Source organism: Equus caballus, chromosome 20, assembly GCF_041296265.1.
Source record: "Equus caballus isolate H_3958 breed thoroughbred chromosome 20, TB-T2T, whole genome shotgun sequence".
In the NCBI taxonomy this organism is placed as follows: Eukaryota; Metazoa; Chordata; class Mammalia; order Perissodactyla; family Equidae; genus Equus; species Equus caballus.
In genome coordinates, this window is record NC_091703.1 from 45,222,987 (window position 1) to 45,245,160 (window position 22,174).

Genomic DNA, 22,174 nt, shown 5'->3' on the forward strand with positions numbered 1-22,174 from the left:
AGTGCAGATTAACCGACAGAAAATAGTACCAGCTTACACCCACCAGCAGTGTATAAGAGCTCTCTTTCTTATTTTGTAGTCTAAGACTGTCTCATGAATTGGCGTATGACTTTAGTAATAATATTTTAAGGATCTTTTTTTCATAGGAAGCCTGGATTAACAGGACGAGGCATGTACGAACTGAAACCGGAGTGCGCCAAAGAGTTCAATTTGTATTTCTATCACTTTTCAAGGGCAGAGCAGTCCAAGGTAATTGGGAAAATTAAAAATGTAGTGAGGGAGAGTTGGGGTTTGTTTTTTTTCCTGTTTTGTGTTTTTTTTTACTGCTTTTCTCAGATTGAAAAATGATATATTTTTATTGTAGGAAATTTGAAAATATAAAAATATATAAAGGAAAAAGTACAGATTACTTATAATACCACTACTTAACATTTTTGGTTTTCTCTTCAATGTTTTGTGCATACACATATAAGCTCTATATGATTATATACCTACTCACACGTATATACTTGTATGTATTTTATTGGCTTTTTACTGGCTTTTGAAGACAAATTGTCAACCTGTATTATAATCAGCTGACTTATTTCAGAATTGTTACTACTTAACATTATGCTTTTCCATAGCGACTTATGGAATTTTCCTAATCATTCTTGACTAGTTAAATTTTGCAGTCTTCTCTTAAAATACTTCTTCAGAAACTGTCATTAACAAAAACTGAAACATGAAACTTGTGTTTAGTTTTTGATGCATGTCACAGAGCTCAAACTTAGAGTTTTGGGTGTTGCTTGTATCTGTTCCTCCTGCATTTTAAAGCAGGAAAGAGCTTATTTGGGGGATTCTTCTAGTGGGGAAAGAAAGATTAACTTTATGCGTCAATTTGAAGGGGCCTACAAAGCCAAGGGAAAGGATCTTCTAAAATCAGAAGATAACATGACAACGATTAACTTATGCTGGTAGTCCTAGGTCTTAGGTCGTTTTGTATTATAATTCCCTGTCCAAATTGCTGTCTTTCTTATTAGGCAGAGGAAGCTCAACGGAAATTAAAAAGACAAAATAGAGAAGATACAGGTATTTTTAATCTCTCCAAAAGTCTCATGTAATTCTCTGTTACTTGTTAAACGTTGTTTTCTATTGACTACAATGATTATGCTTGAAGTAGAAGATTGAAGTATTGGCTTTCCAAGGGAACATTCAAAGGACTCAAAATATGCTAATATAGAAGTACTCGACTGAGTCACCTCTGGGTTAGTGGTTTTATCTCAGATCTTAAGACATTTCCAGGAAAAAGAAAGGCCGTCCTTTGTACTGCTATTTATGGAGCTATTTTTTTGCATTTGACTGACCTTAAGAAAGTAAAACATAGCCTCAAGATTTATGTTAATGAATATTCTTTGAGTGAAGACTATTGAAAGTATCTAATAATGGGATAGTTTTGTTTTTGTTTTTTCAGCACGTTCTACAAAAGAAACTAATAACTTTGTTTTCAGCACTTCCGCCTCCAGTTTTGCCTCCATTCTGCCCTCTGTTTGCAAGCCTGGTTAACATCTTACAGTCAGATGTGATGCTGTGCATCATGAGGACGATACTGCAGTGGGCTGTAGAGCACAACGGATATGCCTGGTCTGAGTCCATGCTGCAAAGGGTAGGTTTGAAGACATTTATTATTTAGATTTTAGTGGTTTTGTAGTTAAAGCCAGAATACTCTTGTCAGTGTCTGTACACAGAAACCGTAAGACAAAAATGTAGTGTTATCTTAATTTGAAATATAGGATATTGTTAGTGCTTGTGTGTCTGACAATGAAAATGAGAGCCTGGTGGATTTTTTTGTACCACACGGTTGTGATTGCCTTGGTCCTGTTGGCCACCCTGCCTCTCATTGATTGGACCTGTTTTTCTTTATGTGTCTTTGTTTATGCAGTACTCTGATATTTGTGTAATATGTTATCTTTAACATACGTTTTTCATTTAATTGTCTAAAGTAACCTGTGAATTCATCAGTATTCGTATTTTGCGGTTGAAGAAATTGAAACTCAGAGACTTGGGGTCCTATAGCTAGTAAGTGGCAAGTGTAGAACCTTGTTTTTATTTTACTTTATAGCTTTAAGTCATTCTTAAATTACTCTCTCATTGAATTCACACAACACCCCTGTGAGTAGATACGACTTTTTCCATTATATAGATGAGCAAGTCAAGTTTCAGTGAGAGTCAGTTAACGTGTCCATGGTAATCAACTAGTAAGTAACATAATGATAATTACTCGATTAATAGAAGTAGCCTGCTCTGTGCCTTATTCTGTGCTAGGCACTTTTACATACAATGTTTGTAATCCTCAAAACTCTAGAGGGTGGCCTTTTTTCCCTGTGTTAAAGATAATGAAGTTAGGCTCAGAGGAAATTCCTGAAGGTGTGCAGCTGTGAAAGCAGTGAAGCCAGGATTCAAATGAAGGCCAGCTTTCCTCCAAAGCTACTGTTCTTCTCCTTGTCTCAGCAGGCTTAAGGATCTCATTGGCTGAGAAATGTGCATGCTTACAACCCCTCCCATTTATAAACATACACTTAAAATGTACAAACATGGAGCTATGGGATACTAGAGACTGTCGGGATTGTGTGAGCAAAAGATTTTTGGGAAATGATGGAGAAAAAAGGATTAAACACTCTTTCCCTTATGTATACATTTGCTTTATGTCATTCAGCCTAACCTAGTTCTTCCAAGTCTCCGACACCCACAGTAGACCTTTGTGTAGGGAAAGATACAGAGACACCACACACAAATCTCCTTCAAAAATTGGGGAGCAGGATAAGAGCAATAAAAGTGCAAATAGATTCAGTGTAGTTATGTTTTCTTAGATATCTCTGGTAAGGAATTTTTTGTGAGATATACTGAAGGAACTACGAACATCTTTATGAATTATGTGGCATTAGAGACAAAAGTGTGTCTCTTCCTGAGATGATTAAGATTTTGTCCTTAGAGAAATTGAGCTAGGTAGTATTATAGACTGAGTAATTATGTGATAGATGCATTCAGTTCTAATTATTTGGCCACTGATTCTTAGAAGATTTTTTTAAGACTGTAGTATAGGCATGGAATAAAACTAGAAATTATAGGGGCCGGCCCCATGGCCAAGTGGTTGTTCGCATGCTCCGCTTTGGCCGACCAAGGTTTCGCTGGTTCGGATCCTGGGTGCGGACATGGCACTACTCATCAGGCCATGCTGAGGCGGCGTCCCACATGCCATGACAACTAGAAGGACCCACAACTAAAATATAGAACTATGTATTGGGCAGACTTCAGGAGAAGAAGCAGGGGAAAAAACTAGAAATTATATATTATATGAATTGCTGATCATATCCGGTAGTAATTTTAAGTTACCCTAAGAATTTGCAATTGAGTTTTTTCCCTAGCTGAAATAGAAATTTTTGTTTGTTTATTGAGAATTCTTTGTTAGAAAATGAAGTTTAAAGTTTGAATTTAATAAAAATTAGTATTTCAAATTGTTTTTTATTGTACTTAGTCTTTAATAGTTTGATGTCTTTTTTCGATAGTAAATTCTTGTTTGTTATTTCTTATAAAAATATGTCCTTGAATTTTGTTTTACTAAAAGATACAAAACATTTTATGTTTGAGGTATTACATTTAATTGGAATGGCACTACAAGAAGAAAAACAGCATTTAGAGAACGTCACGGAAGAGCACGTAGTAACATTTACCTTCACTCAGAAGATATCAAGTATGTGTACACTTCTTACTAAACTAACTCAAGATATCAGTGATTTTAAATATGTAATATAACTTCTTTTATTTGATCATATAGGTTCTAAATAGGTTATATTGAATCCAAATTTCTGAGGCTATGTGTATTCATCTGTGTGTTAAAGGTACTGTATCAGATCTTGATAGATTTTTATAAAAATACGTAAGGCCTACAATACTTAAAATACATAAATTTTAATTCATAAACAGAAAATAATGAGGAGTCCTTAGTTTGAAATCAATATAGCACATACATTTAAACTCTAGGATATAATTTTAAAAACAAAATATACTATCAGAATTTCATTTTTAAATTGTTGCTGTTAAAAAACATATTGAAAGTAAGAAAACTACCTGTAAGGGATTAGATTATCATTGCATAGAAAGTAATGTGACTTTTCTTAGAAGGCCAGAGAGATGTTTTTTTCTAGCTTTTTATTAAAAATTTTAAACTTACAGACAAGTTGAAAGAGTTGTACAGTAAGCATCCATATCCCTACCACCTAGATTCAGTAGTTCGTATTTTGCTATATTTGCCCACTTTTTTGAACTATTTGTTTTAGACATCATAATATTTCACTTTTAAGAAAAGCTTTTCTTTTATTAAGTTTCAGAATAAGCAATTAGACTAACAGCTGCAGTGGTGGCAACTGTGAACCCTTTTTGTTTGCTTAGATTTTTGTGGGGGTTTTTTTAGTAATACTCTTGAGTTTTTATTTATTGAGTGTTTTATAGTCACTTATAATCAATATTCCTTTTGATGGTCAAACTGCCAGTTTGGTCAGTGGAAGTTTGTTCAGTTGGCTTCTGTGTCCCAACCCCATTAATATTTAAGCACTACCTTGCTTTTTGACACACAAGATGTCCCGGGCTCATCGTTTACTTTCCCTGCCCCAGACCTGCCATCAACCATTTGCTGAGATGTTTAAATGAATTTATGTTAGTATGGTAGGAATTTATGAATTCCTTGATTGCAAAGGATTATTTCTGTAACTTTGTTCAGTGTCGTGTTTGCTCCCATTTCTTCCTAAAACATAATGACTGAGAGAATACTAGGTCCTTCTGGTAGGGTGCGAAGAATAGTCCTGTTTGCTGCCAGATCTCTATTTTTACCTTTTTGCCCTCATCCAGGGAAGTGGGTGCTGGCCTTTCCCTACTCTTTCTCTGCCAGTATTTCTTTGTATGGATTACCATTGTGTCTTTTGCTTCTTGATTTCTGGTGCTTTTACATTAGGATAACCGCACAGAAGATTCCTTAATTTCATTCACTCATCACTATGCGATCTCAGGTTCTCTTCACTTTCTCTTTCTTTCTTCTTTTCTTTCTCTTTTTCTTTCTTTCTTCTCTCTTTCAACAATCCTTTTCTCTAACCATTCCTCATATTTCTCTTTAAATATTTTATATCATTAAAACACTATTAGAGTCAGATTCCTAGTCCGTGTCCACAACGTTTTGGGTCTGGAAGAGTATTACAGATTGCAGTTCAGTGTCTTCCCCTCTTAGGAAAGAGGAACGTTTTGCCAGAATGGCAGCACTTAAATCAAGAAAATCAGTAATTGGACATTTCTGAATATACAACTAAATTAGCTAATATTGGATTAAATATACTCTTGAGAATATGGACTTGGCTTTTGTATCTTTTCCTCAAATAAGGAAATAATTCATAGATGAAAAAATTTAGTTTGAATCCAGGTTTTATTAAAGAAAAAGTCAAAACAAATAGATATATTTCTATACACATGCTGCACCCCTGTAATCCAGATTCCTTTTCTTGGATTTGTGAAATCTCAGGTAGACCTTTTAGCTGGGTTTTTAATTTTGCTGGAGGCTATGTTTTTAAAATAGTCATTTGGTATAAGACATCAGTTTTGAATGATTAAAGCATTCTAGTTGTTAACAATTTGTAAAGTATACAAATATGTTACAATCTCAAGAAGTATTAAAAATCTCTTAATAAGTAGAGCTGTAATCAAATGATGGGCAAATGATATTATAAGCAACTTCATTTATCTTCTTGTGCATAGTAACAAGCACTGTGAAATGTTAGCTGTTGTTATTGTGCCTTTTATTTTTTTTCCACCTTAGAACCTGGTGAAGCACCGAACAACTCTCCTAGCATACTAGCCATGCTGGAAACGCTGCAGAATGCTCCCTACCTAGAAGTCCACAAAGATATGATTAGGTGGATATTAAAGGTAAAATTTCCTGCATCACTCTGCCTTTTGTGAGAAACATTAAGTATTTGTTATCTTTAAATTTCCATGATGTTTCATAGCTTCAGAATAACTGATACTTTTTTTCGTAGACGTTTAATGCTATTAAGAAGCTAAGGGAGAGTTCATCCCCCAGTCCTGTGGCTGAGACAGAAGGAACCATAATGGAAGAGGTATAAGAAGTAAAGTGTGGTAATACTGAAAAATTGTAGCAAGTTCACTATAGAAAATTAAATTTATCTGCAGTAAGTTGGTAATTGATATTCACAAAAATGTAAATTCCAAGAAATGTGTCACTATTTATTTATATTTATTAGCTGTGGCAATTTTTTTGGTCTATTTTTTTTTTAATTGTGATAGGTTTATTGAGAAATCTTTTGTTTTGATAAGTGAAATTGTAGAATGGTTTTTAGTTTTTACAATAAAGATATTTCTGCTTTAGGGAAAATTATGTCTTTAGCATCTAATGGTCTAATTAAATGGAGCATAATTTCAGAGTTCAAGAGACAAAGACAAAGCTGAGAGGAAGAGAAAAGCTGAGATTGCCAGACTGCGCAGAGAAAAGATCATGGCCCAGATGTCTGAGATGCAGCGGCACTTTATCGACGAGAACAAAGAGCTCTTTCAGCAGACGCTAGAACTGGATGCCTCTGCCTCCGCTGTTCTGGATAACAGGTAAACAGGAATCACAGTTTTGTAATCTCTGGACCAGTGGTTCTCAACTGGGAGAAGATGTTGCTTTTTTTCCTTATAAGTAGACTTTTAACCCTAAAATAATTTAGAAGAGTTGATGGGTAAATTTTGTGGCCTCTTGTTAGAAGAATTAATCTTTGAAACCTGAGTTTAGTAGTATTTGTTTATGAATGTATCTTTGACTATAGATAAGATAATTCATGTATATGCTTAAAATGATTATACTCGTAAACTTTTTATTGCAGCCCTGTGGTTTCAGATAAGACACTTACAGCATTGGGCCCAGCACAAACTCAGGTCCCTGAACAGAGACAGTTTGTTACCTGTATACTGTGTCAAGAGGAGCAGGAGGTGAAGGTGGAAAGCAAGGCAATGGTCCTGGCAGCATTTGTTCAGAGATCAACTGTATTATCAAAAGATAGAAGTAAATTTATTCAGGATCCAGGTAAGTCATAGAGACATCCTCTCTTTCTATTAATACTGACTGCACTTAGGCTGTTTACAATAGACAGAAATTTGATGAACCTAATAGTAGCTCTGTAGTCTTGGTGGTATCTGAGGCAGGGAACCTAGGCAGTAGTTCCCACTTGACAGACGTGGAAATGCTCCAGAAGGCTAAGTATCATGCCTGAATTAAACAGCTGGCAAACAGCAGGGATTCAGAGGTAAGCTTTTCTTTGTGATATAACATTAACATACTTTGGTACTTAATCTTTCCCATTCTTCAGCATACTTGTAAAATCCTAATAATTAGTTGACACACTGAAATAACAATAATTTTGTCTCATGGACAGATCCAAAGTGGAATCCCTCGAGAACAGTTGAGTTCCCTGTGTGAGAAGCCATCCTTGGACCAGATTTAGAGTAGTGGTAATGTCACAGGTAGGGTTCCTCAGAAGGCAGGTTCTTGAGAGAGATTCACTCAGGGATCTATTAGGGAGAGCCTCGGGACCACCCTCTGTGGGATGGAGGGGAAGAAGCAGGTTTGAGCAAAGGGAGAAGTTGAGCTGTAATGCAGTTCCTTTTGCCTTTTCTCTGTGAGGAAAATTTTCAGTGTGGCTCTCAGGCACCTAGTTAAGAAAGATTGGTCTGGGGCCGGCCCGGTGGCTCAGCGGTTAAGTTCACACATTCTATTTCAGCAACCCAGGGTTAGCCGGTTTGGATCCCGGGTGTGGACCCACGCACTGCTTGTCGAGCCATGCTGTGGCAGGCATCCCACATATAAAGTGGAGGAAGATGGGCATGGATGTTAGCTCAGGGCCAGTCTTCCTCAGCAAAAAGAGGAGGATTGGGGGCAGGTGTTAGCTCAGAGCTAATCTTCCTCAAAAAAAAAAAGAAAGATTGGTCTGCTTCATCTTAAAAAATGGTCATTTGAACTAAGCAGTTTATTAATTTCATTCCAGGCCGAAGATAAAGTCACCAATTTTATTTAATTTGTTATTTCGTGAGGAAAACATTTGGGCTGGCTAAAGCGGATTTTCCACATGCTTTCACAACTTACATCATAAAAGATTTTCTTTATGTTGTGATATTTGCACTTTTCTAGTATATACCACAAATTTAAACTTGAGTTATTCTTTCTAGAATGGTACGTAATTTCTAAGATTATACTAATTTATATAGAGAATTCAGAAAATTCCTAAAGAAGAGAGGCACCCATCTTATGTTTGTCTTCATTTGTCATCTCCTTTGAAAATAAACAGTTAGCACCAGAACAGACGACTCTGCCTGCGTTCCCTTGTCCCCTCTGGTCTGGGCTGCTGTCCTGGACATGTTGCCGCCGCTCTGGCTGTGGCACAGTGTCTGTGGCTGTTCTCTGCGTGAGCATCCTTAGGCAGGATCTCCTCTAGGGAGCGCCCCGTTACTACCAGAACATCAGTTTTAGTAGCGCTCGTTGTGAGCAGCTGCCCTGAAGCGTTAAAGGCATCGCTGAGGAGAGCATCCCTTTTCCTGAGCTCAGGGCTTTTGGAGGGAGTAGGAGTCTCTCGCCTGAAAGTGTGAAACGTTCAGAAGACCAGATGTGCTTAAATGCTGAGTTCCAGTTTCTGTTAACAGTTCAAGCATGGTTAATGTGCTCAGGGTGATGAGAATTAGAGGGTCTTGCTTTCTTAATAATCTAGGGTCTTGCATAAGTTACTGGTATCTCCAATGAAAGGAATAAACTGGGAATTTCGTTTCACGTGTACAAGCCCTTGTCAAGGATTTCACAGTTTGAAGTTGTGCATTTGTTATAGGAAAATTAAATGCTTGGTGTTTTGTTTTGTTTTTTGTTTGTTTGTTTTGTAATGCAGAAAAATACGATCCATTATTCATGCATCCTGATCTATCTTGCGGAACACACACGGGTAGCTGTGGACACATTATGCATGCCCATTGTTGGCAAAGGTAATTTATATTCTTAATAGTAGTCAAGAGAAGCTTATCCAAAGGCTCAAAATTGAATTTTTAAATAAAGGAAATTCCATTGTAGAAAAAAAGGAGAACTAAAGATGTTGAAGGAAAAACTCTATATCACTGCCTAATAAATAATAATTAAAAACTTATTTGCTGTGTCATACATGTAAAGGAGTGACTTAGAAACTTCCTGTCTTTTAATGTGGGCATCTGTATTGGCTAACAAACTGGGTGGAGAAAAAGATTTTTACAGTGGGATAAACCTTAGAAGAGTGATGTCTTTCCAAGGTGAGCAGGTCTTGATTCTGAAAGTCTTAAGTACTTGCCTTGTTACTTCCTGACTGTCATGGCTCCCTACACTGAGATGGGATAACCTCGAATTTGTTCTGCTTTGGTGCTTTCTATGCTTCTGCAAAACCCACAAATCAGTACTGTGATTCTGGCACTGTGCTCCTTGAGTTATCATGAACTTCCTCTGGCACGTAGCCACCAGCCCTGGGGAAGTGACCAGACAGCACTGGGGCCAGGAAATTGGCTGTTTTGTGAATGCTTGTTTGCAATAAAATCATTATTTGACTTTCCTGTTTTAGAACTCTTAAACCATTTTGATAATTAAAATAATTCAAAAATTAAAGTACCAGTGTTAAAAATAATTCAGTTCATTTAAGATTTTAACTTTTGGATGGTTCATGGAAACAAATTATTTAAGATGTTGAAGCTTGTGGCTCTCAATTGAAAAAAATTACCATTTGTTTTTGATACCTCATGTTCTCTAATTATAAAGGTATTTTGATTCCGTTCAAGCTAAAGAACAGCGAAGGCAACAGAGGTTACGCTTACACACAAGCTATGATGTAGAAAATGGAGAGTTCCTCTGCCCCCTTTGTGAGTGCTTGAGCAACACTGTTATTCCTCTGCTGCTTCCTCCAAGAAAGATTTTTAACAGGTAAGTTTTGGCTCATAAAACCGTTATATCAAAGCAATAGTTTCTTCTGAAGATAATGAAATAATAAACCTGGGGGGGATAAATCACTCTAGGTAATTGCATAATGTTTTCTAGATACTTTACAAACTTTTTATTTAGTCATTTCTTCTACCAGACCTGTGAAATATGATTTTGGTTTTTAGAAAGGAAAAGGCCAAAATTTAACAGTTTCTTGGTCACCCATAAACACCGTAGAAGATCTAAAATTCCTGTGTATTCATGAAAACTGTCTTTAGTTCTAGGACCTGACTTTAAATATCCCTCACACTTTTCAGGAGATGCTCAGTAAATTGATAGGGCAGTTCAGTCTGACTTTATTGAATATTCTAACAATTAAATGTAATTTTTTGCAATTTACTGACCAACAATAGCAAAGAAATGAATTGAGCAAAGAAATGAAAATCTGTTGGTGTATTTCAAATGGAAAATTTTTATTATTTCATAATTTTTAGGATGCTTCTAGTTAATAGAGTATTGAACATACTCATTTCAGATACAAATTTGATACTATCTGCTATTCAAATCTGATGTTCAGAATTATGGGTCTACCTTATATGCACAAATACTAATTAATCTAAGTTTTATGAGTGTGAATCGTTTATTAAGTTCTTTGCTACTATTTTGATTCAGTTTTGTGGTTCAGGTTTTGTTTTTTACCCTTGAGAGTCAATTATGACATAGTCCTGAAGAGCACAGGCTTTGGAGTCTGAAGGGTGGGGTGTGGTGGCCGGATCTGTCCCTTCTGTGGCCTTAGTCACGTTATGTAGCTCTAAACCTCAGTTTCTTCGTCTGTGAAGTGTGGACGCTAATAGAGCCTCTTTCATAAGAATATTTGGGAGAGTAAACGTAATGCTGTAAAATACTTTACTAAGTGCTTGTCACATAAAAAAACACTCAAATATTAGTTGTGGTGCGGTGATTCTGATATTTAAGAAATACTAGCAAATTCCAGTACTGAAAAAAGGTTAAATTTTTGACAAATAATGTTATTGGCATCATAGTGACAAGTAGTATATTTTTATTTCCATTGGCAAATATCTATTCTTATTTTTTAAAAGGCAACAAATTTTCCCCTAGCTTTTTCTTTTTTTTTTAAATATTTGAAGAATGTTTAAAATATTATGCCCATGATCATTTAAGGAATTTTTTTGTATTGTAAACTAAGCAGCAGCAGAACACTAAACAGTCTCTGTAATCTTTTCTAGCAGGTTAAATTTTTCAGACCAACCAAATCTGACTCAGTGGATTAGAACAATATCTCAGCAAATAAAAGCATTACAGGCTCTTGGGAAAGAAGAGAGCACTCCTCGTAAGTGCTGATGACCAGCTTTCATTTTTCCCTAAAGTCGGAGATTGTTGGAAAATGTAGTTCCAGAAGAAATTGTTTGACTATTTTAAAAGTAAAACCTCTCATTTAAAAATTTGACTTTATTCTAATTTTCTTTGTCTCAATGAACTAAGTTTGACTTTACTAGAGTACTCCTATTCCTTAAAAATACGTAAAGTCATTTGAAGTTTATAATAAATGCTTCTCACTTATTCCCCCATTTTATTGGAGAGCTTCTGGGGATGGGGAGATATGAATTTGAAGAGCTGGCTTTAGTTCTTGTGGGCTAACTCACTTTTTTGTTTGTTTATTTGTTTTTTGTGAGGAAGATTGGCCCTGAGCTAACGTCTGTTGCCAATCTTCCTTTTTTGCCTGAGGAAGATTGTCGCTGAGCGAACATCTGCACCGTTCTTCCTCTCCTTTATGTGGAACGCTGCCACAGCGTGGCTTGATGAGCGGTGCTAGGTCCATGCGCATGGTCTGAGCCTGCGAACCCTGGGCCGCCAAGGTGGAGCCACTATACCACTGGGCCAGCCCCCTAACTCACTTTATTGTTGGCATTACCAAGGGCTTCCCAAGTTTCATAGACATGCTCTGCACTTACAACCTTGAGGGAAAGCAGTCTGAGCAGGATTTGTATCGTTGGTTTCCATAAAAACAAAATAGTGTGCTCTTCCTTTTCTTAGCTTCCCTAGCTGTGTTCTAGAGGCCATACTATTAGGAACAGCGTAGGTGGCTACAAAGTGCCTTGGTCAAGCAGAGCAATAGTATTTCTCATGCTTTGAACGCGTGTGATGCCAGTTTTTATTAATGGGAATTTTTCCTGGGCTGCTGGGCACCCCCCACTCCCCCCAAGGTGAGGCAGATTGGGCAGTGTGTAGGTCCATGCCCAGGATCCAAACCGGTGAACCCTGGGCTGTGGAGTGGAGCCTGCAAACTTAACCACTCAGCTGCAGGGACGGCCCCAACCCTGTGTTTTTAATACCTCACCTATATTTAGAATAAAACTTATGACCAAAATTTATAGAAAAATTGTGGACTGATAAATAATAATATAAAATGCTTGTTTCTGTAGATACCACCTCTTCAAAGAATTCAGAAAATATGGATGAATTTCAGCTCCCTGAAGGGTTTAGGCCTGATTTTCGTCCTAAGTGAGTATATTATTTTATTCCTTTTAAATATGGCCCACTTGAAATGAAAAACGTAAGTTAGAGTCAGTAAGAATATGATTTGTCAAGCTAGGGAGCAAAATATTACAGGACGTTGATCTTGAATTCTAAGGTTTTTAAGCATTACATGATGATGATGATATTTATTATGGATATGTTAATAAAAACCTTAGAGCCACGTGGCGTATTTAGCTCCGCCGACCTCTCCTGGGCTGCACTGCTGGCTCCCTGCTGCACCGCTTTTTCTTGCTCTCCTTCACAACCCATCACCAGTGCGTCGAAATCCAAACCGCTCAGCTCCCCCACCAAACCCCAACTTTCCCTCTGACTCCCGTGCTTCTGTTTGTGACCCCACCAACCCCTGAGGAACCTAGGATCAAACCCAGAGTGTTTTCAGCCCTGTTTTACCCCACAGACAATTAACTATAACATATAGCTTAGGTTCCAGAGCTAGACTGCTTGGTTTCGTTGCCGGCAGCACTGCTTACTGTTTCTGCGACTCGGTGCAAATTGCTTGACCTCCCTGGACCTCAGCTTTCTCATCTGTAAAGTGAGGATACTAGGATCTACCTCCTAAATGTTGTGAGGATAAAGTGACTGCATGCATGTAAAGCCGCCTGGAAGCTGTGCACGGCATGTACTAAGGAACTCAATACAGATAGTACTGAAAGGCTTAAAAAGAAAAAACGTCAGTCCTGTGCCTCCCACATTCGCCCTTGTCATTTACCCAGTCTTCTCATTTTGGTTGTTTCTTTTGCTGTTTACTTCCCTATTTCTTACTAAAATGCTTAGTTGACTGTCTCTTGATTTATCGTTTTTAAACAGTATATGATTCACCTCTTCCCTCTACCCTATCTACTGCTCCTCATCCTTCTCCCACTAGTTATTTCACAATTTGTGGTTAAATCAGTTGGCAATTTTTATGTTACAGTTGTTTTTACTAATATAAATTATGTGTTACAATTATATATTCTTTCTTGTACAATTTTGTCTTTCCTGTGGTTAATAATTACGTTGTTTTTTCATGTACTTGGTTTTCTATGTATGTATTACCTTCCCCTCTCACCCACATAAATGCTGCAGTGGGTCTGTCGGACGCCTAGCAATAGCTTTTCTAAGTGCTCAGACTCATTAGATGGTCCTCTCTGCTGGAACCCTCCTCCCACACTCCCACAGCCTCTGTCCGCCCACCCCAGTCAGGACAGGGCACACCTGCCACCCCGAGACTCCTCCTGGCCACGCTCCTCTTACTTCCCAGCATCTCATACCCTACTCTTCCCTAATTTACTCTCTCGTTTTGCACAGGTGCATTCTTCAGCAGATTCCTAAGAAAGGATCCCTGAGTGTTAAATTCTTGTGTCTGAAAATGTTTATTATATCCATATGCTTGATTGATGGTTTAGGTATTGAATTATAGGTTAGAAGTAATTTTTCATCTAGATTTTCAAGGCATTGTTTTACTAACTTCTAGCATTCATTGAGAACACCATTTTGATTCCTCTTCCTGTGTAACTTTATGACTTCTGGAAACTGTTGGGGTCTTGTCTTTAATCCCTAGTGTTCTGAAATTTCTGTGACCGTCCTTGGTGTGTGAATCTTTTCATTTTTGCTTTTCGTTTTGCTACATTTTCAGTAGACTCTTGGAGTTTGAAGATTCATGTCCTTCAGTTCTCAGAATTTTTTATGTTGTTTCTTAAGATAATTTTCTCCTCTTGGTTTTTGAGGTAGTTCTACTGTTAGCTCGCTGTTGGCCCTTTTGGTCTGATCTTTAATTTTTTTAAAGCTTACTGCTTTCTATACTGTCTCCATTTTCTCTGTGTTCTTTTTTTCTGCTTGTTTGTTTTGGTTTATCTCTTTGATGTTTAGTTCTTTTCTTAAATTTCCTTAAAATTCCTTTCCTTAAATAGTCCTTGGGTGGCTATTCAAGAGTTGTTCGCTAAGAAGCTTGTTGGATACCTGGGGGTGGGCTGGAGCTTGCTGACCTGTGAGACTCACAGGCAGGTGATGAGGCCTTGACCTGTCTTTTTTCTTGGGACCCCAAAATGTTGATGTGTGAACATCTTACCCCTGAGGATTCCTCACTGGGGAAACTAAAATCTACGGCAGTAGGTATACATTGTTTTCAACATGGGGAAAGAGGTCAAGGGTCCCACAGTTCAGTATGTAGACTTGTACCTGATACCTTGTTTTTAGCCTTTTGCCTCACCCCTGCCAACCTAAACAGAGCATAGTTCCTCTCAGGCAGGGACAGCTTGCCTGTCTTTAATTCACCTTTGCATATAACTATCTTTAGACAGCTTAGGTGGTTCAATTCCCTCATAGCAAATGTTAAGAAACTGAACCATTTGGTTTGTGTGAGCACATTGTTTTGAGCTAATCCTATGCATGTTTACTTCAGGAACCCTTATTCTGAGAGCATAAAAGAAATGCTAAAAACATTTGGAACTGCTACTTATAAAGTGGGACTAAAGCTTCATCCGAATGAGGAGGATCCCCGTGTGCCTGTAATGTGTTGGGGTAGCTGTGCGTACACCATCCAAAGCCTAGGTAAGAGGTTCAGAGTTGAGTCTCTCTTTAAGTCACAAGCATACGTTGACATTAATTATGTGTAGAAGCTTGTATTTAAATGAGACATAAGTGGGCAACAATATGAAGAAATAATATGAAGGCTTTGAAGCAGGAATTTTAGCATAGTGACAAACTGTTAGATTGAGAGTTTATAAATTAACCATAACAACAGAGAACTCATTTTGGTGGTGATTATAGCTTCTTGTCAGTTGAGGGAATGTGTTTTCTTTTTTATTTTACATCCAAAGTTAATTCTTGTGAAATGACTTAAAGATTTCAAAACCTGACAATATTGTGCTTTTTGCAGAAAGAATTTTCTTTACTTTTTTAAAAAAAATTGTGATAAAATGTACATAACATAAAATTTAACCTCTTAACCATTTTTAATTTACAGAAAGAATTTTAAGTGATGAAGATAAACCATTGTTTGGTCCTTTGCCTTGCAGACTGGTGAGTTATCACTTTGCTCAGTTCACAGCTTAGTGGAATGGAAATTGGTGGTTCTGCTTTTTTTGATCTTAAAACCCTTGAGATGGTTATTTAAGCAAGGTTCAGTCCTTTCATAGTAAAACCCATTTTCTGTAACCATATTGAAGGAGTAATGTTTGGTTTAATTTTTCATGATTTTTCTTTTAAGTAAACTTCAGCTCTTTTCATCCAGAGCTCTTGGTTAAACACATGAAAAGATGGAAGAAAACTAAAAACAGAGTGCTTGTTCTTGAATGTTTAATGCTACAATTGGAAATATAAAACAGAGCACATCCCTACCATATTTGACTACCTTTTATAAGCAACATGTAAATAAGTACAAATTAATGTCAAAGCAGAGTACATTTAGTGCCTAGAAGAATGAGAAAGGAATATACAGTCAAAGCTTGCTACTTTTTACTGTGTAGCTAGTGTCAGATAGTGTCATACCTACCTGCTGCTCATTTACAATCATAAAAGGGCCCTTAAGAGCAAAATCATGTAATTTTATTCATGTACAATCACCTGGAGGCTTTAAAAAACTGCCTAGGCCCTACCACAGGTCAGTTAAGTCAGAGTCTCTGGAGATGGGCCCCAGGCATTAATATTTTTAAAAGCTTCCTGGGAGCCAGGATTGAGAACCACTGATGGAAGAGCCTAACCAAGAAATGAAAACCAGTATAAAAAATACAGCTTAGGGGCCCAGCCCCTTGCCTAGTGGTTAAAGTTCCACGCACTCCATTTTGGCGGCCCGGGTTCACAGGTTCAGATCCTGGGCGTGGACCTACTCCACTCACCAGCCATGCTGTGGAAGTGTCCCACATACAGAAAAATAGAGGAGAATTGGCACAGATGTTAGCTCAGGGCGAATCCTCCTCAAGCAAAAAAAAGAGGCCTGGCAGCCTGTGTTAGCTCAGTGCAATGCTTCCTGAGCAAAAAAGTAAATAAATAAATGCAGTTCCATGTGATCACTCCACAACTAGTTAGTCTGCTGACTTTTATTTTCAATGCAAACACCTAGAGTCTCAGGACTCTTTTTAATGGTTTGAGGAATATAGATCCCGTGTTAGAGGTTCTTGGCTGGGGGTTGTGCATTAAAGTCCTCTTTGCAGCTTTTTAAAAATATAGCTACCTGGGCCACTTTGGACTTACTAAATTGGAATATCTAAGAGTAGACTCTGGTATTAAAACTGGCCTGAATTGCATCTTTGTAGTAAATCGGCAGAATACCAGTTTACCTTAGTCTTGACTATGATATATGGTATGACATGACTATCAATCTTGATGGTGATATTTTTTGCTACAGTAAATAAGAGTTGATAAATATGTTGATTATTGAAAAAGCAATCACAAATGAATAGAACATTGGTTCTGGTTTCTAAGGCAGTTCTTATACATTTTCTTGATTCTGTATACTTCAGACTACCTCTTCGGCACATATTGACTCTTCCACATCTATTTTTTTCTGTTAATATGATTTTGTGTAATCAGTTTCCATTAATTAACTTTCGCATGTTAAACCAACCTTGCATTCCTGAAATAATTCCAACTTGATCGTGTAGATTTTTTTTTATGTGTCATCATATTTGATTTGCTAATATTTTATCCAAGATTTTTACATCTATGTTTATAAGAGAGATTGGCCTATTACTTTCCTTTCTTGTAATGTTCTTGTCAGATGTTGGTATAACAGTTACACAGGCCTTATAAAATGGGGCCTATTCTTTAAAAAAAAAGGTTTTTTTAATTTAATGTTTTAAGTATGTAACCATTAGGGGTGAACTTCTATTTTCCTGACTTTCACTCTTCAAACTTACGTACATCTCCAACTTTCCTCTCCTCTATTAGAGGATAAGGGACCTCAGGGTAAGGGGGCTTATCCTTCTGTCTATTGTCTAAACCCCAACCCCTCTCTAGAACCTTAGTCCTTCTGTTACCTCCCTCCCTCCTGGCATTTCCTCTGTGGACAAGCCAGTTCCGTTATCCCTTCTCTTACTCTTGCCTTAGTGTTATCTATCTTCTGTCTGTCACCTTAGCTTTTTCATCCCTTTTTATGACCAAGACATTTTAAAGCATATTTCATTTTATGTTTCACCATGCGATGAAAAATGTTTAAATACAGATAAAGAAACAGCACCTGCAGTTTTTAATTTTGTTTCATATTGAGAGAGAGAAATTTTATGCACAGTAAGACTTCTTTAAACAGTGGTATATACTCTGGCTCCGATTGCTTGTTTACCCTTCAGTTCTCAACTCCCTGCACTTTGGCTTCCACCCCTGACACTTGTTTATATTTTGGAAATAGCACATACCAAGTTCACCAGATGGTCTCATTGACATTGTAAGTGGGCATTTCTCAGTCCTTACTTGACATTTCTATTCATTTATTTGTTTGTTTTTGAGGAAGATTAGCCCTTAGCTAACATTTGCTTCCAATCCTCCTCTTTTAGCTGAGGAAGACTGACCCTGAGCTAACATCTGTGCCTATCTTCCTCCACTTTGTATGTGGGACACCTGCCACAGCATGGCTTGCCAAGCAGTGCCACGTCCGCACCCGGGATCCGAACCAGTGAACCCCGGGCCACCAAAGTGGAACGTGTGAACTTAACTGCTGTGCCGCCGGGCTGGTGCTGACATTTCTATTTATTTAATTCTGTTAACTGCTTCCTTGTGAAACTCATTTTCTCTCTTGATTTCTGTGACATTCCTGGTTTTCTCCCTACTTCTCTGGAGGCTCCTTCTCAATCTGTTCTCCCTCCTCCATCCTGTAAGTGTTGTTTTAAATCCCCAGAATTTGGGCCAGGACCCTCAATCATCCGATAGTCTTCCCTGGTCAGCCCCATCTATGCTTGTGATTTCAGTTATATCCAAATGATTTCCGCCTGTCTTATCTCCAAACTAGATCTGTTATCTCATTGCCTGCTTTATATTTTTCACCTGAGTCTCCTAAAGGCACCTCAAATTGAACAATCCAAATTAATTTTTCTTCATATGTTCCCTGTCTTAGTTAATGTCATCACTGTCCATCCAGGTGACCAAGCTAGAAACTTGGAAGTCCTAGTGGATGCATCATTTGGTCTGATTGTTCATATCCAGTTGGTCAGCAGAGTTTATTGAATTCGTCTCCTGCATGTGTATCCCATTCCTTCCATTCCTACTTCTGCTTACTTGGTTCAACCCATATCACATCTTGCCTAGATTATTGTAGCGTTTTCTACTCTAAATCTCACCCTTTTCTAATATGTAATCAGAGGAGTTCCTCCCAAAAGTTACCCTGATCATATCTCTTAAACTTCCTAGCCTGTGTCTCCGTTATCACCTCCTGCCAGTCCCCATATCCATGGTCCAGGCTTGCAGACTCATTGCTGGTCCCCAAATCCTAGTTCCCAGGCCTTTGCCTCTGCTAGAGTGCCCTGAGCAGACTCCTCCTCTGGAAGATGCTCTTCAAGCTTTGCCTCCCCTAGGAAGCCTCCAAGTGTGTCCTGTGAGTGGGATGTCCCTCATCTGTGATACTGCCTCTTTCACTGGTCTCCTGCCCCCTCCTCTTTCCCTTCCCACCCCCAGGGCTGTGAGCTCCTTGAGAGCAGGAGAGGGAGGGTGAGTTTTCATTTTAAGATCTTCAAAACCAGGACTAGCATATAGTAGGCCCTCGATATCTATTGAACCAAACAACATTACAGTAAATTTGGGAAACAGAAAATTAAGCAGGAAGAAAAAACTCATCAACTTACCACCCATCTGTCTTTTCTCATTAGCATGTTTATACTTGATTATAATTGGTATTTATTTGTGGTTTTGTTCCTAGTATTCCTCGCTTTACATCAAGAGTCTTCATTGTTCCTACATAGTCCCGATAAGTTTTGGATGGCTGCAGACACCCTGATTTGCACATCTTCTTGCACATAGTTTCCCTGATGTTTGGAGTGTTTTCCACATTTTTGAGTATCTCTTTAGAATAAATATAGAGAAATACTCCCTCATATTCTTGGAAGTCTGTGTTGTTGGCTGGCTGTCTTGATGCACGTGTCCTTTTCTTTCCGATAGGGAACCAGCAGCATGGTGGCAAGAGATAGGTTAGGCATTTCTCATTCATTCATTCCATGTTAGAGACATGTCATTAAAGGTGTTGTATGTTCAGTTCCACACCATCTAGAGAGAGGTGATTTGCTTCAACTAGCTGTGCTTTGAACTAACATTCCTGAAAGAAGAGAACTTCTTCGTATGCTGGCTTCTTCGTTAATTGTGTCAGTCTCTTCATTTCAGGATGACTGTCTTAGGTCACTAACAAGATTTGCTGCAGCGCATTGGACAGTGGCGTCACTTTCAGTGGTGCAAGGACACTTTTGTAAACTTTTTGCATGTGAGTATTAATGCATGTACCATGTATGTTATGGTAATTTCTCATCTTCTGTAATTTTGGTTTTAGTGGTGCAACTTCTCTCCATTATCAAAGAAATGTTATGGCAAAACTTTTCTTAGGTACAAGTTCTAGCTTATAAATTCATATATGTCTTGCAAAAAGATAAATTTAAACTAGATTATATGCATTTTAAAAATAATTTAATATTTATGTTGGTTGATGAAATGTGCTAATGTATTTTTCTTTAAATATTTAGCATTGGTGCCTGATGACAACCATGGAGACCTTCCATGCATATTAGATATTGACATGTTTCATTTATTGGTGGGTATCTTGTAATTTGTGTTTGAAAGTTCTCTTTATCATACTATATAATTTTATCTTAGACTTGCTAAGTAGTGTAGCAGCAGACAGGACGAGTTACCATGAATTTTTCTTACCACTTCTGAATATAATTATTTTCCAAGGAGCCTCAGAAAGAAAATATTAAGGCATCTAGTTGAGGCTTGACCTGGGTGCCTAATCCTCTCTCTCTCTTACTTTGCTGTGTGCCTGGGGTCAGTAATTTAACGTCTGTGTGCTCTTACCTTTAAAGAAGTAAAGATAACGCTAGTAATATCAGGGCTACTGCTGACCCATACAGTGCTTTGGGGTAGATACAACCCTGTGGTCACACAACTTAGCAACAGACAGCCCCTTTGTGCGGTTTAGGGAAAGGTATGTCTTCTGAACGGGTGCAGTCTGGGGCCAGGGCACACCACTGGCCAAGCAGTGGGTGGCTGAACTGTGGCCCCACCTCAACTGGATCCCCTTACACAGGACACCGAGTGCACCACCACCCACAGCAACCCCAAGTGCAATCCCGTTAATCTCTTTGGACATCAGATTCTGTACCTTTAAGTTGGTTAGTACCTACCTCATATGATTGTGTCGGAGCTCAGTGGGACAATCGTTCTATAAAGAGCTTAGGGCAGTGTGTCCCCAGTAAATGATAGCCATTGTTGTTCCCACTGCTCCTGTGAAAACCACCACCACTGGTACCACCATACAAACAGCAGGAGGCAACAGAGAGCTGGCTTTTATTGTGTGCCTGACTGCTTTCACATCCATTCTTGTTTCATCCTTACATCCTTACTACTGAGGTATTAAAAGCATGTATGTATTATCTCTAGTTTACCAACAGGGAAACTGAGGCTTAGAGGTGTCCACTTGTCTAAAAAGCTTATAAGAAGAGCTGGGATTTATATCTAGATCTTTGTGGGTCCAAAACCCATGCTTTCTCAGCTACTCACTCCCTAGAAAGATTTCAGGCGGAAGCTATGTAGAGAGAAATCACTGGATAAATGAAATGATAGTGCCCTTCAAGACCCCTTTAGCTCTCAAGTAACTTCATTTAGCCAATCCTGGCGGAGTTTCTAACGTGTGCACCCTTTAAGAACAAAGATTTCTTAAGGGGAGGGGCTTAGCTCAGAAGGGGGTCATGTGAAGAAAATGGACATGGGCGTCGCCGTGAGAGGCAGGGCTCTGTCTGACCGTCTGTTTGGTGTCTAGGTGGGCTTGGTGCTCGCGTTCCCTGCACTGCAGTGTCAGGATTTCTCAGGGACCAGCCTTGGCACCGGGGACCTTCACATTTTCCGTCTGGTTACCATGGCACACATCATCCAGCTCTTACTTACCTCGTGTACAGGTAACTCCTTCTTGTCAGCTCCTTGAAGGAAGTACTTGAGTTTTCTCAGTTTAAAGGAAAAAAAATATTAGAGGAAAATGTGCTTGGATGAGAATAATGTATGAATTATAATTAGGCTACTTGTTTTTTCTGCTTATCCTCCTGTGAAAAGTTTTGAAATAAATTCCTTTCTCCTGTTAAAATCCCCTAGCAATGTGAATGTTTTTGCTTATGTTTTACTTCTTAAGTTTGGTAATATTTGAGTACCATAGACTATATTTAGCTGATTTCACTCACAGCCTGCTTCTGGCACCCTGAAGCACACTGGCTTCCTCTCCCAGAGCCTGCTGGCTCCTTGTTATGATCCAGATCAATACTGTGCTCACACTGAGGGATTAACTTCTCCCTGTTTTGTGGGAGTATTTTCATATTATATGTGAGTGTATCAATATATTTGAGTGCGTAAATTGACGTGCTCATCAGTCCTCTTAATAGGCAAATACAGAGTACTAATAACTCCTTTTTTTTTAATTGAGGTAACATTGGTTTACAACATTATATAAATTTTGGGTGTACA

The 22,174-nt window shown here is 38.2% G+C and overlaps 1 protein-coding gene across 21 annotated transcripts in view; it reads left to right on the top strand.

Annotated features, from left to right (window-relative positions):
• The window catches only part of UBR2 (ubiquitin protein ligase E3 component n-recognin 2), a 126,235-nt gene that overhangs the window by 91,120 nt on the left and 12,941 nt on the right, over nucleotides 1–22,174 (top strand). For 10 of the 21 annotated variants that reach the window (XR_002802280.2, XR_002802281.2, XM_005603921.4 and 7 more), the window contains 17 exons: nucleotides 147–249; nucleotides 1,020–1,068; nucleotides 1,488–1,642; nucleotides 3,625–3,727; nucleotides 5,837–5,946; nucleotides 6,057–6,137; nucleotides 6,461–6,639; nucleotides 6,903–7,102; nucleotides 8,949–9,042; nucleotides 9,836–9,997; nucleotides 11,242–11,345; nucleotides 12,439–12,517; nucleotides 14,934–15,082; nucleotides 15,498–15,553; nucleotides 19,835–19,931; nucleotides 20,188–20,255; nucleotides 21,483–21,618. Coding sequence is in view for 16 of the 21 variants with exons in the window: in XM_005603921.4 (XP_005603978.1) it covers nucleotides 147–249; nucleotides 1,020–1,068; nucleotides 1,488–1,642; nucleotides 3,625–3,727; nucleotides 5,837–5,946; nucleotides 6,057–6,137; nucleotides 6,461–6,639; nucleotides 6,903–7,102; nucleotides 8,949–9,042; nucleotides 9,836–9,997; nucleotides 11,242–11,345; nucleotides 12,439–12,517; nucleotides 14,934–15,082; nucleotides 15,498–15,553; nucleotides 19,835–19,931; nucleotides 20,188–20,255; nucleotides 21,483–21,618 (1,925 nt within the window). In the remaining 5 variants the exon portion in view is untranslated. Of the gene's footprint in view, nucleotides 1–146; nucleotides 250–1,019; nucleotides 1,069–1,487; nucleotides 1,643–3,624; nucleotides 3,728–5,836; nucleotides 5,947–6,056; nucleotides 6,138–6,460; nucleotides 6,640–6,902; nucleotides 7,103–7,451; nucleotides 7,540–8,948; nucleotides 9,043–9,835; nucleotides 9,998–11,241; nucleotides 11,346–12,438; nucleotides 12,518–14,933; nucleotides 15,083–15,497; nucleotides 15,554–18,021; nucleotides 19,121–19,834; nucleotides 19,932–20,187; nucleotides 20,256–21,482; nucleotides 21,619–22,174 lie in introns of those variants that run through there. The other 11 variants (XM_070245596.1, XM_070245598.1, XM_005603922.4 and 8 more) reach the window with 5 other exon arrangements.